We start from the raw sequence: 12,206 nt of genomic DNA on the forward strand, positions 1-12,206 counted from the left end.
CAGTGGTGTACCGCAGAGATCGGTGATGGGACCCTTGCTGTTTGTAGTATACATTAATGATTTAGACGTGAATATAGGAGGTATGATCAGTAAGTTCATAGATGACACAAAAATTAGTGGTGTCATAAATAGTGAGGAGGAAAGCCTTAGATTACAGGATGATATCGATGGGCTGGTAAGATGGGCAGAGCAGTGGCAATTGGAATTTAATCCCGAGAAGTGTGAGGTGATGCATTTTGGGAGGACTAACAAGGCAAGGGAATATGCAATGGATGGTAGGACCCTAGGAAGTACAGAGGATCAGAGGGATCTTGGTGTACTTGTCCATAGATTACTGAAGGCAGCAGCACAGGGTAGATAAGGTGGTCAGGAAAGCATATGGGATATTTGCCTTTATTAGCAGAGGCATAGAATATAAGAGCAGGGAGGTTATGATGGAGCTGTATAAAACACTAGTTAGGCCACAGCTGGAGTACTGTGTACAGTTCTGGTCACCACACTATAGGAAGGATGTGATTGCACTGGAGAGGGTGCAAAGGAGATTCACCAGGATGTTGCCTGGGCTGGAGCATTTCAGTTATGAAGAGAGACTGAATAGGCTGTGGTTGTTTTCCTTAGAGCAGAGAAGGCTGAGGGGAGATGTGATTGAGGTATACAAAATTGTGAGGGGCATTGATAGGTTAGATAGGAAGAAACTTTTTCCCTTGGTGGAGGGGTCAATAACCAGGGGGCATAGATTTAAGGTAAGATGCAGGAGGTTTAGAGGGGATTTGAGGAAAAATAAATTCACCCAGAGGGTGGTTGGAATCTGGAACACACTGCCTGAAGGGATGGTAGAGGCAGGAACCTTCACAACATTTAAGAAGTATTTAGATGAGCACTTGAAATGCCATAACATACAAGGCTACGGGCCAAGTACTGGAAAATGGGATTAGAATAGGTAGGTGCTTCATTGCCGGCATAGACACAATGGGCCGAAGGGCCTGTTTCTGTGCTGTATAACTCTATGACTCTAAGATGCAGGTCGCATCAAGCAGTGTATAACATCAAGTGGTAGTGATAGGTAAACCCAGAATATTCTGAGCAACCCAGGGAAGTAGGACACAAACTAAAATGCGAGAAAAATTATTTTCAGTAATCAATCAGGAAAAGCTTGTTTGCTCAAAGAGTGTGGAATGTTCGGAATAATCAGCCAAGCAGAGAAATAGAGATAGAAGCACTAAGATTCTTCAAACTACAATTCGATGTTGGGGTGGGAGAGCTAACATACAAAAGGCTGAGCGATGATCGGAGAGTTAAGGTACTAGAACAGGGCTGGGAAAACTATGGCCTGCGGGCCATATCTGGCCAGAGGGAGCTGTCCATCCTGTCCTCGAGCTGCATTGCGTTATACCTCGGGAGTTGTAGTCCATCACATTCACCTCTGCCATTGGGGAGCTGGACATTGTGAACTACAACTCCAAGTGAGCCTTGTGCTGCTGGGCCTTATCCTCTGGCGGAGCTGCAAATGGCTGTTGGGATTTTGGCAGGATTTTCGTGACGGCAGCACCTCGGATGCTCCCTGAGGAGAAAATGTTTTATTTTGAGGATGAAATTCATAATGAAATTAAATTCTGAGGGGAATGATGGAGAGTGAAGTAGATTTGGGTGGAAAACGCCTGTGCGGATGTGAGTGGAAAGATGTGAGCGTGCTGTTAAACAACAAGTTTGTCAGAGATTTCCCTCACTCACATTATTCTGTCTGCTACAAATCATTATTATCATTCTATGTGGTTTAGTTTATTTTCAGCAGAAGCCGTTGTCCATGTCTTTTTCTTTGCAGGAAACTGCTGCTAACTTTTGGAGTTGAGTTGCCAACTCTCCCAGGTGCTGCTGTCAGCAAACCTTAGCAAGTTAATTTCGGGCATTACAAAACTAGAATTTTTGTTTTAGTTTTCTTTGAACACTTTTGTTTTGTAATTGTTAAGGATATTTGTGATGTGGGGCAGGGCTGTTGGAGGCAGGAAGTTTTCTTTGTGATGGTAGCTCCTGGAATCGAGAATTACTGATGATTCGACAAAGCTAATTGCAGATTTAAATGTAAAGAAACCATCAATAAATGGGAAAACAACCAAACTTTTATGTAGTGCAGAAAGGTTTTAGATATGATAACATTTAGGTGCTGACAGAAGCAATACAGTTGTGTGGTAAAATCAACAAACAACTCAATGATGCAATTTTCAAACAGTGCATTGTTCAACATTATTATTTTAACACGGAAAGTGCTGGAAATACTCAGCAGGTCTGGCAGCATCTGTGGAGAGAGAAACAGAGTTAACGTTTCAGTTCTGATAAAAGATCAGAATTTAATTCCAGCACTTTCTGTTTTTATTTCAGATTTACAGCATCTGCAGTATTTTGCTTTTATTATTTTAACACAAAACAAAATGGCGTTGTCCTTGTTTGAATATGAATTGTTCGTTTCTTGTGCATTTATGGCCCACCATACAATTTCCATACCCAAATGTGGCCCTCAGGCCAAAAAGTTTGCCAACTCCTGTACTAGAAGGATGGGCTTTGACTTGAGAGTTATTGTATAAGAACGATGGACTTCAATGAATGGATTACTGTATGACCTACATGTGTTTCATTGGGAATGAAGTGCAATAGGGATGTGCTTCAATAGGCCAAATTACATTATTCTCAACTTTGCAATCTTTATTCTGTTTATGATCCTCTGCGATCACACTCTGTATTTTGGAAGCAAGAACAGATTTTGAAGAACTTGGTTTTGATTGCCTTCAATTGTGCTTGAAATGTAAATTTGTTTTTAGTCAACTAAAAGCCTAGACTTCACAATTCATGTGGTCACATCATTGATGTGTCCTTTACACATAAAAACAGGGAGAGGCTCTGCTGAGTGTCCCAAAGTCTGACAGTGCCTGGATGTATAAACTGAAGGCATTGAAGCTGGGGTATGATAAATAACGGAAGACACCGTCATTGAGGTCTAGGGGCTTTGTGTTCCTCAAGGTGGAGAATGGCAGTGCTGGGTAGTCTTGCTTTTGTCTCACTGCCAGCATCAAGCATTTTCAGCTCAGGTCCAGCAGATATCAGTTGCAGGGTAACATCTCCTGGCTGCAACACTCGATCACCTGACAAGCAAACACTAATTTTTCTGCTCAAGAGATTCAGTGGGTCTAATTTGTTTTGTTATTTTTCCCTCTATCTCTCCCCTCCTCTCCAAAGATGCTGAGGGTAGGGTGAATTCCTCAGGCACTAGCAGCTCACCCTTGAAATAAAGAAAGAACTTGCATTTATCTAGCACCTTTCACTACCCTAAGATAGCCAAAAGCACTTTACAACCATATGAAGTACTTTTGAAATGTAGCAAACGCGGCAGCTAATTAGTGCACGGCAAGATCCCACAAACCAAAAGACCAGTTCATCTGATTAAGGTGTTGGATAAATATTGGTGAGAATACTAGGAGAACTCTCCTGCTTTTCCTCAAATATTGCCCTGGAATATTTTATGTTGACCTGACAGGGTACAGATGGCCTTCGTTTAAATGCCTCTTCTGAAAGATGACACCTCTGACCGTGCACCATTCCATCAGTACTGCACTGAAGTGCCAGCCTAGATTATGTGCTCAATTCTCTGGAACCCATGACCTTCTAATTCAGAGGCGAGAGAGAGACCCCTGAGCTGTGGCAGTCCTCCCTTACTTTATGAATGGTCATTCTTGAAAGTGTCAGTAGGATGATGAAGCATGAAGAGCATTGCTGCCAAGTCCCAGTCCTCTCCTTACCCAATGCCCACATGTATGCAATTCCAGCAAGGATCCCTGGACAACATGGTCCCAGACTGACTTCCATCTCCCAGACCTAGGGGCACTGAGGCCAAATGCAGCATCCCTTCCTCTCCCCCTCCCTACTGGGGTGAGATCAACTGACTTGAACTCAGAACTGAGGATCTTCCAGGGATGTGAGGCTTCTGTATCCATTTACTGCTGAGGCACCAAGGCAAGTAGTAACTTGCTGTTGGAGACCTCTTTGATATTGTAAGCTGCATCATCAGACTAACTCCCTGTCAATGGACTGTGAGCAGACACAGGCCATACTTTACAGGGAAAGGAGTCAAGGGAAAACTTGTAGATTTAACTCAACTGGTTCTCCACGGTTACATCCAACTGACTGCCTGAAAGAGCATGACCAAATGGTGACCTCAATAAATAAACAGGTAGAGGTGTACTTATTTCCCTGTTATCAATTTTGAACCCAGATTAATGGAGTCACAACTGCTGACCGTGGGAACTACTGCTGTCACGTGTTCAATCTTTATCATGAGGTCTGGAGCAAGGTCATTGCTGTGGAGATTGGTAAGTTCAATACAATTAACTGTCCTTCTGGAAAAAATTGTCTTCTCAGTTTGCTCCCCTCTTCTCCTTAAAGATGCTGACTCATACTGAGGTACGGTTTCATAACTGCTATCTACCACCTGTAACCTCTCCAGTGAGTGGCAGTCGGCTATTTGACCAGGCCTTCCTGTTGAGGCCCATCTTATCCTCACCTGACATGAACAAACATGGCAGGGGTCACTTAACACAGCCCTAGGGGTGTTGAGGCTAATTGCAGCATCCCTACTGCTGACCTGGCTATGATTAGCTAACTGTAAGTTATGGTAGCCTAGTGTGATGGAATACTCTCCACTTGCCTGGATGGGTGCAGCTCCAGCAACACTCAAGAAGCTCAGCAGCCTCCAGGACAAAGCAGCCCACTTGATTGGCACCCCAATCCACCACCTTAAACATTCACTCCCTCCACCACCGACGCTCAGTGGCAGCAGTGTGTACCATCTACAAGATGCACTGCAGCAACTCATTGTGTCTCCTTCAACAGCACCTTCCAAACCCGCAACCTCTACCATCTAGAAGGACAAGGGCAGCAGATGCATGGGAACATCACCACCTGCAAGTTCCCCTCCAAGCCACACACCATCCTGAATTGGAACTATATCGCCGTTCCTTCACTGTCATTGGGTCAAAAACCTGAAACTCCCTGTGGTGTACCTGCACTACATGAACTGTCGTGGTTCAAGAACATGACTAACCACCACCTTCCCAAGGGCAATTAGAGAAGGGAAACAAATGCTGGCCTTGCCAGCGATGCTCAAATCCCATGAACAAATTTAAAAAGTGGTTATGTGAAGAGATTTGCAACCCAGAGCTTGGGAGCTCAATTCCTCTCATGGCAAGTTGTGAAATTCAATTCAATGCAAATGTTGATATTTGTGGGCTTTTACCAGTGTTCACGATTGTTGTAAAAATCCCAACCTCTTCAGTAATGCCCATCAGAAAAGGGAGCCTGCCACCTGTACCCAGTCTGATCACCATATCATTGACTATTAATGCCCTCTACTGTGGCCTAGCAAATCACTTACATTGTAAACAATTGCTGTCAAGTTCAGTGATAAACACTATCGTCACTCCTTAGATCAACCAGGGTGGTAAGTGACTTTGCTAGTGTTGCCTGCATCATGAGAAATTTAAAAAAAAGCACAGACTGGGGAATTGACCCTGGGATCTTTTATTTTAACAAAGCTGCACTGTTGTCACGGTTACTGCTGTCACATGTTCATATTTCTTCTCTTTCCTTTAAGGACCCAATACTTCCTTCAATGAGGCATTCCTTGTGGGCACTGATAAAGGTAATGTTTTCAGAATGGCTTTTGCAAAACTCAATGCCTCTATCTCACATCAAGTGCCAATTACCCTAAACCTCCATGCTCGCTGACCTACATTGGCTCACAGTCTCTCAGGGCCTCAAATTAAATGTTTTACCCTCATGTATAAATCCCCGTAAGGCCTCACCCCTCCCACTCTCTGTTTCCTGCTCCAGCCCTTCAACCCTCTGAACCGTCTGCGTTCCTATAATTCTGGTTGTTATATATCTGCCACCTCTTTCGCCCTAATGTTGGTGGCTGTGCCTTCAGACTTCCAGGCCCTAAGCTCTGAAATTTCCTCCCTAAATCTCCACACCACCCTCTCCACCTTTAAACTCAGTACTTTGACCAAATTTCTAGTCACCAATCCTAACTTTTTTCTTTGCCTTGGCATCTGGATTTACTGTGGTGATCTTGGTGTTGGGTTTGTATTTACTGTGGGTGATCTTGGTGTTGGGTTTGTATTTATTGGGGGTGATCTTGCTGTTGAGTTTGTATTTATTGGGGGTGATCTTGGTGTTGGGTTTGTATTTATTGGGGATGATCTTGGTGTTGGGTTTGTATTTATTGAAGATGATCCTGGTGTTGGGTTTGTATTTATTGGAAAATATCTTGTTGGGTTTGTATTTATTGGGGGTGATCTTGGTGTTGGGTTTGTATTTATTGGGGATGATCTTGGTGTTGGGTTTGTATTTATTGGGGGTGATCTTGGTGTTGAGTTTGTATTTATTGGGGATGATCTTGGTGTTGGGTTTGTATTTATTGGGGATGATCTTGGTGTTGGGTTTGTATTTATTGGGGGTGATCTTGGTGTTGAGTTTGTATTTATTGGGGATGATCTTGGTGTTGGGTTTGTATTTATTGAGGACGAACTTGGTGTTGGGTTTGTATTTATTGGGGATGATCTTGGTGTTGGGTTTGTATTTACTGGGGGTGATTTTGATGTTGGGTTTGTATTTACTGGGGATGATCTTGGTGTTGGGTTTGTATTTATTGGAAAATATCTTGTTGGGTTTGTATTTATTGGGGGTGATCTTGGTGTTGAGTTTGTATTTATTGGGGATGATCTTGGTGTTGGGTTTGTATTTATTGAGGACGAACTTGGTGTTGGGTTTGTATTTATTGGGGATGATCTTGGTGTTGGGTTTGTATTTACTGGGGGTGATTTTGATGTTGGGTTTGTATTTACTGGGGATGATCTTGGTGTTGGGTTTGTATTTATTGGGGATGATCTTGGTGTTGGGTTTGTATTTACTGGGGGTGATTTTGATGTTGGGTTTGTATTTACTGGGGATGATCTTGGTGTTGGGTTTGTATTTATTGGGGATGATCTTGGTGTTGGGTTTGTATTTATTGGGGATGATCTTGGTGTTGGGTTTGTATTTATTGGGGATGATCTTGGTGTTGAGTTTGTATTTATTGGGGATGATCTTGGTGTTGGGTTTGTATTTATTGAGGACGAACTTGGTGTTGGGTTTGTATTTATTGGGGATGATCTTGGTGTTGGGTTTGTATTTACTGGGGGTGATTTTGATGTTGGGTTTGTATTTACTGGGGATGATCTTGGTGTTGGGTTTGTATTTATTGGGGATGATCTTGGTGTTGGGTTTGTATTTACTGGGGGTGATTTTGATGTTGGGTTTGTATTTACTGGGGATGATCTTGGTGTTGGGTTTGTATTTATTGGGGATGATCTTGGTGTTGGGTTTGTATTTATTGGGGGTGATCTTGGTGTTGAGTTTGTATTTATTGGGGATGATCTTGGTGTTGGGTTTGTATTTATTGAGGACGAACTTGGTGTTGGGTTTGTATTTATTGGGGATGATCTTGGTGTTGGGTTTGTATTTACTGGGGGTGATTTTGATGTTGGGTTTGTATTTACTGGGGATGATCTTGGTGTTGGGTTTGTATTTATTGGGGATGATCTTGGTGTTGGGTTTGTATTTACTGGGGGTGATTTTGATGTTGGGTTTGTATTTACTGGGGATGATCTTGGTGTTGGGTTTGTATTTATTGGGGATGATCTTGGTGTTGGGTTTGTATTTATTGGGGATGATCTTGGTGTTGGGTTTGTATTTATTGGGGATGATCTTGGTGTTGGGTTTGGATTTACTGGGGGTGATTTTGATGTTGGGTTTGTATTTATTGGGGATGATCTTGGTGTTGGGTTTGGATTTACTGGGGATGATCTTGGTGTTGGGATTGTATTTATTGGGGATGATCTTGGTGTTGGGTTTGTATTTATTGGGGATGATCTTGGTGTTGGGTTTGGATTTACTGGGGGTGATTTTGATGTTGGGTTTGTATTTATTGGGGATGATCTTGGTGTTGGGTTTGTATTTATTGGGGATGATCTTGGTGTTGGGTTTGTATTTATTGGGGATGATCTTGGTGTTGGGATTGTATTTATTGGGGATGATCTTGGTGTTGGGTTTGTATTTATTGGGGATGATCTTGGTGTTGGGATTGTATTTATTGGGGATGATCTTGGTGTTGGGTTTGTATTTATTGGGGATGATCTTGGTGTTGGGTTTGTATTTATTGGGGATGATCTTGGTGTTGGGTTTGTATTTACTGGGGGTGATTTTGATGTTGGGTTTGTATTTATTGGGGATGATCTTGGTGTTGGGATTGTATTTATTGGGGATGATCTTGGTGTTGGGTTTGTATTTATTGGGGATGATCTTGGTGTTGGGATTGTATTTATTGGGGATGATCTTGGTGTTGGGTTTGTATTTATTGAGGACGAACTTGGTGTTGGGTTTGTATTTATTGGGGATGATCTTGGTGTTGGGTTTGTATTTACTGGGGATGATCTTGGTGTTGGGTTTGTATTTATTGGGGATGATCTTGGTGTTGGGTTTGTATTTACTGGGGGTGATTTTGATGTTGGGTTTGTATTTATTGGGGATGATCTTGGTGTTGGGATTGTATTTATTGGGGATGATCTTGGTGTTGGGTTTGTATTTACTGGGGGTGATTTTGATGTTGGGATTGTATTTACTGGGGATGATCTTGGTGTTGGGTTTGTATTTACTGGGGGTGATTTTGATGTTGGGTTTGTATTTATTGGGGATGATCTTGGTGTTGGGTTTGTATTTACTGGGGATGATCTTGGTGTTGGGATTGTATTTATTGGGGATGATCTTGGTGTTGGGTTTGTATTTACTGGGGGTGATTTTGATGTTGGGTTTGTATTTATTGGGGATGATCTTGGTGTTGGGATTGTATTTATTGGGGATGATCTTGGTGTTGGGTTTGTATTTATTGGGGATGATCTTGGTGTTGGGATTGTATTTATTGGGGATGATCTTGGTGTTGGGTTTGTATTTATTGAGGACGAACTTGGTGTTGGGTTTGTATTTATTGAGGACGAACTTGGTGTTGGGTTTGTATTTATTGGGGATGATCTTGGTGTTGGGTTTGTATTTACTGGGGATGATCTTGGTGTTGGGATTGTATTTATTGGGGATGATCTTGGTGTTGGGTTTGTATTTACTGGGGGTGATTTTGATGTTGGGTTTGTATTTATTGGGGATGATCTTGGTGTTGGGATTGTATTTATTGGGGATGATCTTGGTGTTGGGTTTGTATTTATTGGGGATGATCTTGGTGTTGGGATTGTATTTATTGGGGATGATCTTGGTGTTGGGTTTGTATTTATTGAGGACGAACTTGGTGTTGGGTTTGTATTTATTGGGGATGATCTTGGTGTTGGGTTTGTATTTATTGGGGATGATCTTGGTGTTGGGTTTGTATTTATTGGGGATGATCTTGGTGTTGGGTTTGTATTTACTGGGGATGATCTTGGTGTTGGGTTTGTATTTATTGGGGATGATCTTGGTGTTGGGTTTGTATTTATTGGTAAAGGTGCTCTTGGTGTTGGGTTTCTGTGCAACTGTAACTTTTCAATTTAACGAACCCATGATCTATATATTAGCGTTTGTAATTCAACCAGTCACAAGCCATTATTTCATATGCAAATAATTGAGCCAGCTTTTGATTGTCTGAAACCATCGAGGGCAGCATATTAGTAAGAGATATGTGCAATGGGTCAGTGCGGTCAGTGTCGGTCAGATCCCCGGTCAGTGACAGTCTGAATATTGGTCAGTGATGGTCTGAATGTCAATTAGTGACGGTCTGAACCATGGTCAGTGTCGATCCGAACCCCGGTCAGTGACGGTCTGAATATTGGTCAGTGTCAGTCTGAACCCTGGTCAGTGTCGATCCGAACCCCGGTCAGTGACGGTCTGAATGTTGGTCAGTGTCAGTCTGAACTCTGGTCAGTGTCGGTCAGAACCCTGGTCAGTGACAGTCTGAATGTTGGTCAGTGTCAGTCTGAACCCTGGTCAGTGTCGATCCGAACCCCGGTCAGTGACAGTCTGAACTCTGGTCAGTGTCGGTCAGAACCCTGGTCAGTGACGGTCTGAATGTCGGTCAGTGTCGATCAGAACCCTGGTCAGTGATAGTCTGAATGTCGGTCAGTGTCAGTCTGAACCCTGGTCAGTGTCGATCCGAACCCCGGTCAGTGACAGTCTGAATGTCGGTCAGTGTCAGTCTGAACCCTGGTCAGTGTCGATCCGAACTCCGGTCAGTGACAGTCTGAATGTCGGTCAGTGTCGGTCAGAACCCTGGTCAGTGACAGTCTGAATGTCGGTCAGTGTCGGTCAGAACCCCGGTCAGTGACGGTCAGAACCCTGGTCCGTGTCGATCCGAACCCCGGTCAGTGACGGTCTGAACTCTGGTCAGTGTCGGTCAGAACCCTGGTCAGTGACAGTCTGAACGTTGGTCAGTGTCAGTCTGAACCCTGGTCAGTGTCGATCCGAACTCCGGTCAGTGACAGTCTGAATGTCGGTCAGTGTCAGTCTGAACCCTGGTCAGTGTCGATCCGAACCCCGGTTAGTGACAGTCTGAATGTCGGTCAGTGTCGGTCAGAACCCTGGTCAGTGACAGTCTGAATGTTGGTCAGTGTCAGTCTGAACCCTGGTCAGTGTCGATCCGAACCCCGGTCAGTGACAGTCTGAATGTCGGTCAGTGTCAGTCTGAACCCTGGTCAGTGTCGATCCGAACCCCGGTCAGTGACAGTCTGAATGTCGGTCAGTGTCGGTCAGAACCCCGGTCAGTGACAGTCTGAATGTCGGTCAGTGTCGGTCAGAACCCTGGTCAGTGACAGTCTGAATGTCGGTCAGTGTCGGTCAGAACCCTGGTCAGTGACAGTCTGAATGTCGGTCAGTGTCGGTCAGAACCCCGGTCAGTGACGGTCTGAACTCTGATCTGTGAGCGTCTGATTGTCAGTCAGTGACGATCTGAATATTGGTCAGTATCGGTCTGAATCCTGGTCAGTGATGATCCGAATCCCGGTCAGTGACAGTCTGAATGTCGGTCAGTGTCGGTCAGAACCCCGGTCAGTGACGGGCTGAATCCTGGTCAGTGATGATCCGAACCGCAGTCTGTGACTGTCCATTTTGTTTTCTATCTCTTCAGTGAAAAATCAGTTGACTTTGTGCTGCATTTTCCCACAGGTTCCAGCCCAGGACCACAACTGAAGGCTATCCATTGTTCTACAGATTTCTACGGTAAATTTGCAGAGTTTTCAAATTAGTTTTGTATTTTTTTTACAGAAAGAGCACTGGACGCTGATTATTGTGTGAGCCTAGACAGTAGGTGCTAGCAGAATATTTGACCTTGGGACATTGGGTCTGATCCTGCTGCCCACATGCCCACTCGCCAGTGGGTCACTGGGTAATCATTTGAGTCACGCTGCCTGGGCAGTGGCTACACTGAGAACAGTCTCAGGCCAGATGGATAAAAACATGGGATAATACAGGAAAAACAGAAAAGGGTTACCTAACCATTTCCCCCGCCCCTCCCACCTTCCATATAAAAACAACCAAATAAAACAAAGACTTGCTTTTATAAAGTGCTTTTTATAACCACCGGATGTCCCAAAGCATCTTACAGCCAATGAAATACTTTTCCTTTTGAAGTGTTGTCACTGTGATAATGTAAGAAATGCGACAGCTAAATTTCACACAGCAAGATCCCACAAACTTCAATGTAATAATGATCAAATAATTATTTTTAATGATGTTGATTGAGGGATAAATATTGGCCAGGACACCGGGGAGAATTCACTTGCTCTTCTGCAAATAGTGCCTGAGAGCTTTCATGTCCACCTGAGAGGGTAGATGGGGCCTCAGTTTATTGGCTCACCTGACAGACGGCACCTCTAACAGTGCAGCACTCCCTAAGTGCTGCACTGGAGTGTCAGCCTAGATTTTTGTGCTTAAGTTTCTGGGGCTGGTGGAACTATATAAATATATGAATTCATTCTTTTATAATCATTAGCAATTAATGAAAAGCTTTAGTAACATCGGACAGCAGATTCTTCGTGTGCTTAAATGTAACCATCCTCACCTGAGTGGCATAGGGAAACTTGTAGTGGTTGGGTTTAACCCAGTGGGTTAGACACGGGCCCTTTGTCATTAGGGGCTTTGGTTCAATT

General features: G+C 43.6%; 1 protein-coding gene across 3 annotated transcripts in view; it reads left to right on the forward strand.

The window, feature by feature from the left end:
• The window catches only part of malt2 (MALT paracaspase 2), a 54,199-nt gene that overhangs the window by 18,122 nt on the left and 23,871 nt on the right, over nucleotides 1-12,206 (forward strand). For all 3 annotated transcript variants that reach the window (XM_068016483.1, XM_068016484.1, XM_068016485.1), the window contains 3 exons: nucleotides 4,262-4,358; nucleotides 5,639-5,686; nucleotides 11,224-11,277. In XM_068016483.1, the coding sequence (XP_067872584.1) occupies nucleotides 4,262-4,358; nucleotides 5,639-5,686; nucleotides 11,224-11,277 (199 nt within the window). The remainder of the gene's footprint in view (nucleotides 1-4,261; nucleotides 4,359-5,638; nucleotides 5,687-11,223; nucleotides 11,278-12,206) is intronic.

Source organism: Heterodontus francisci, chromosome 36, assembly GCF_036365525.1.
Source record: "Heterodontus francisci isolate sHetFra1 chromosome 36, sHetFra1.hap1, whole genome shotgun sequence".
Classification (NCBI taxonomy): Eukaryota; Metazoa; Chordata; class Chondrichthyes; order Heterodontiformes; family Heterodontidae; genus Heterodontus; species Heterodontus francisci.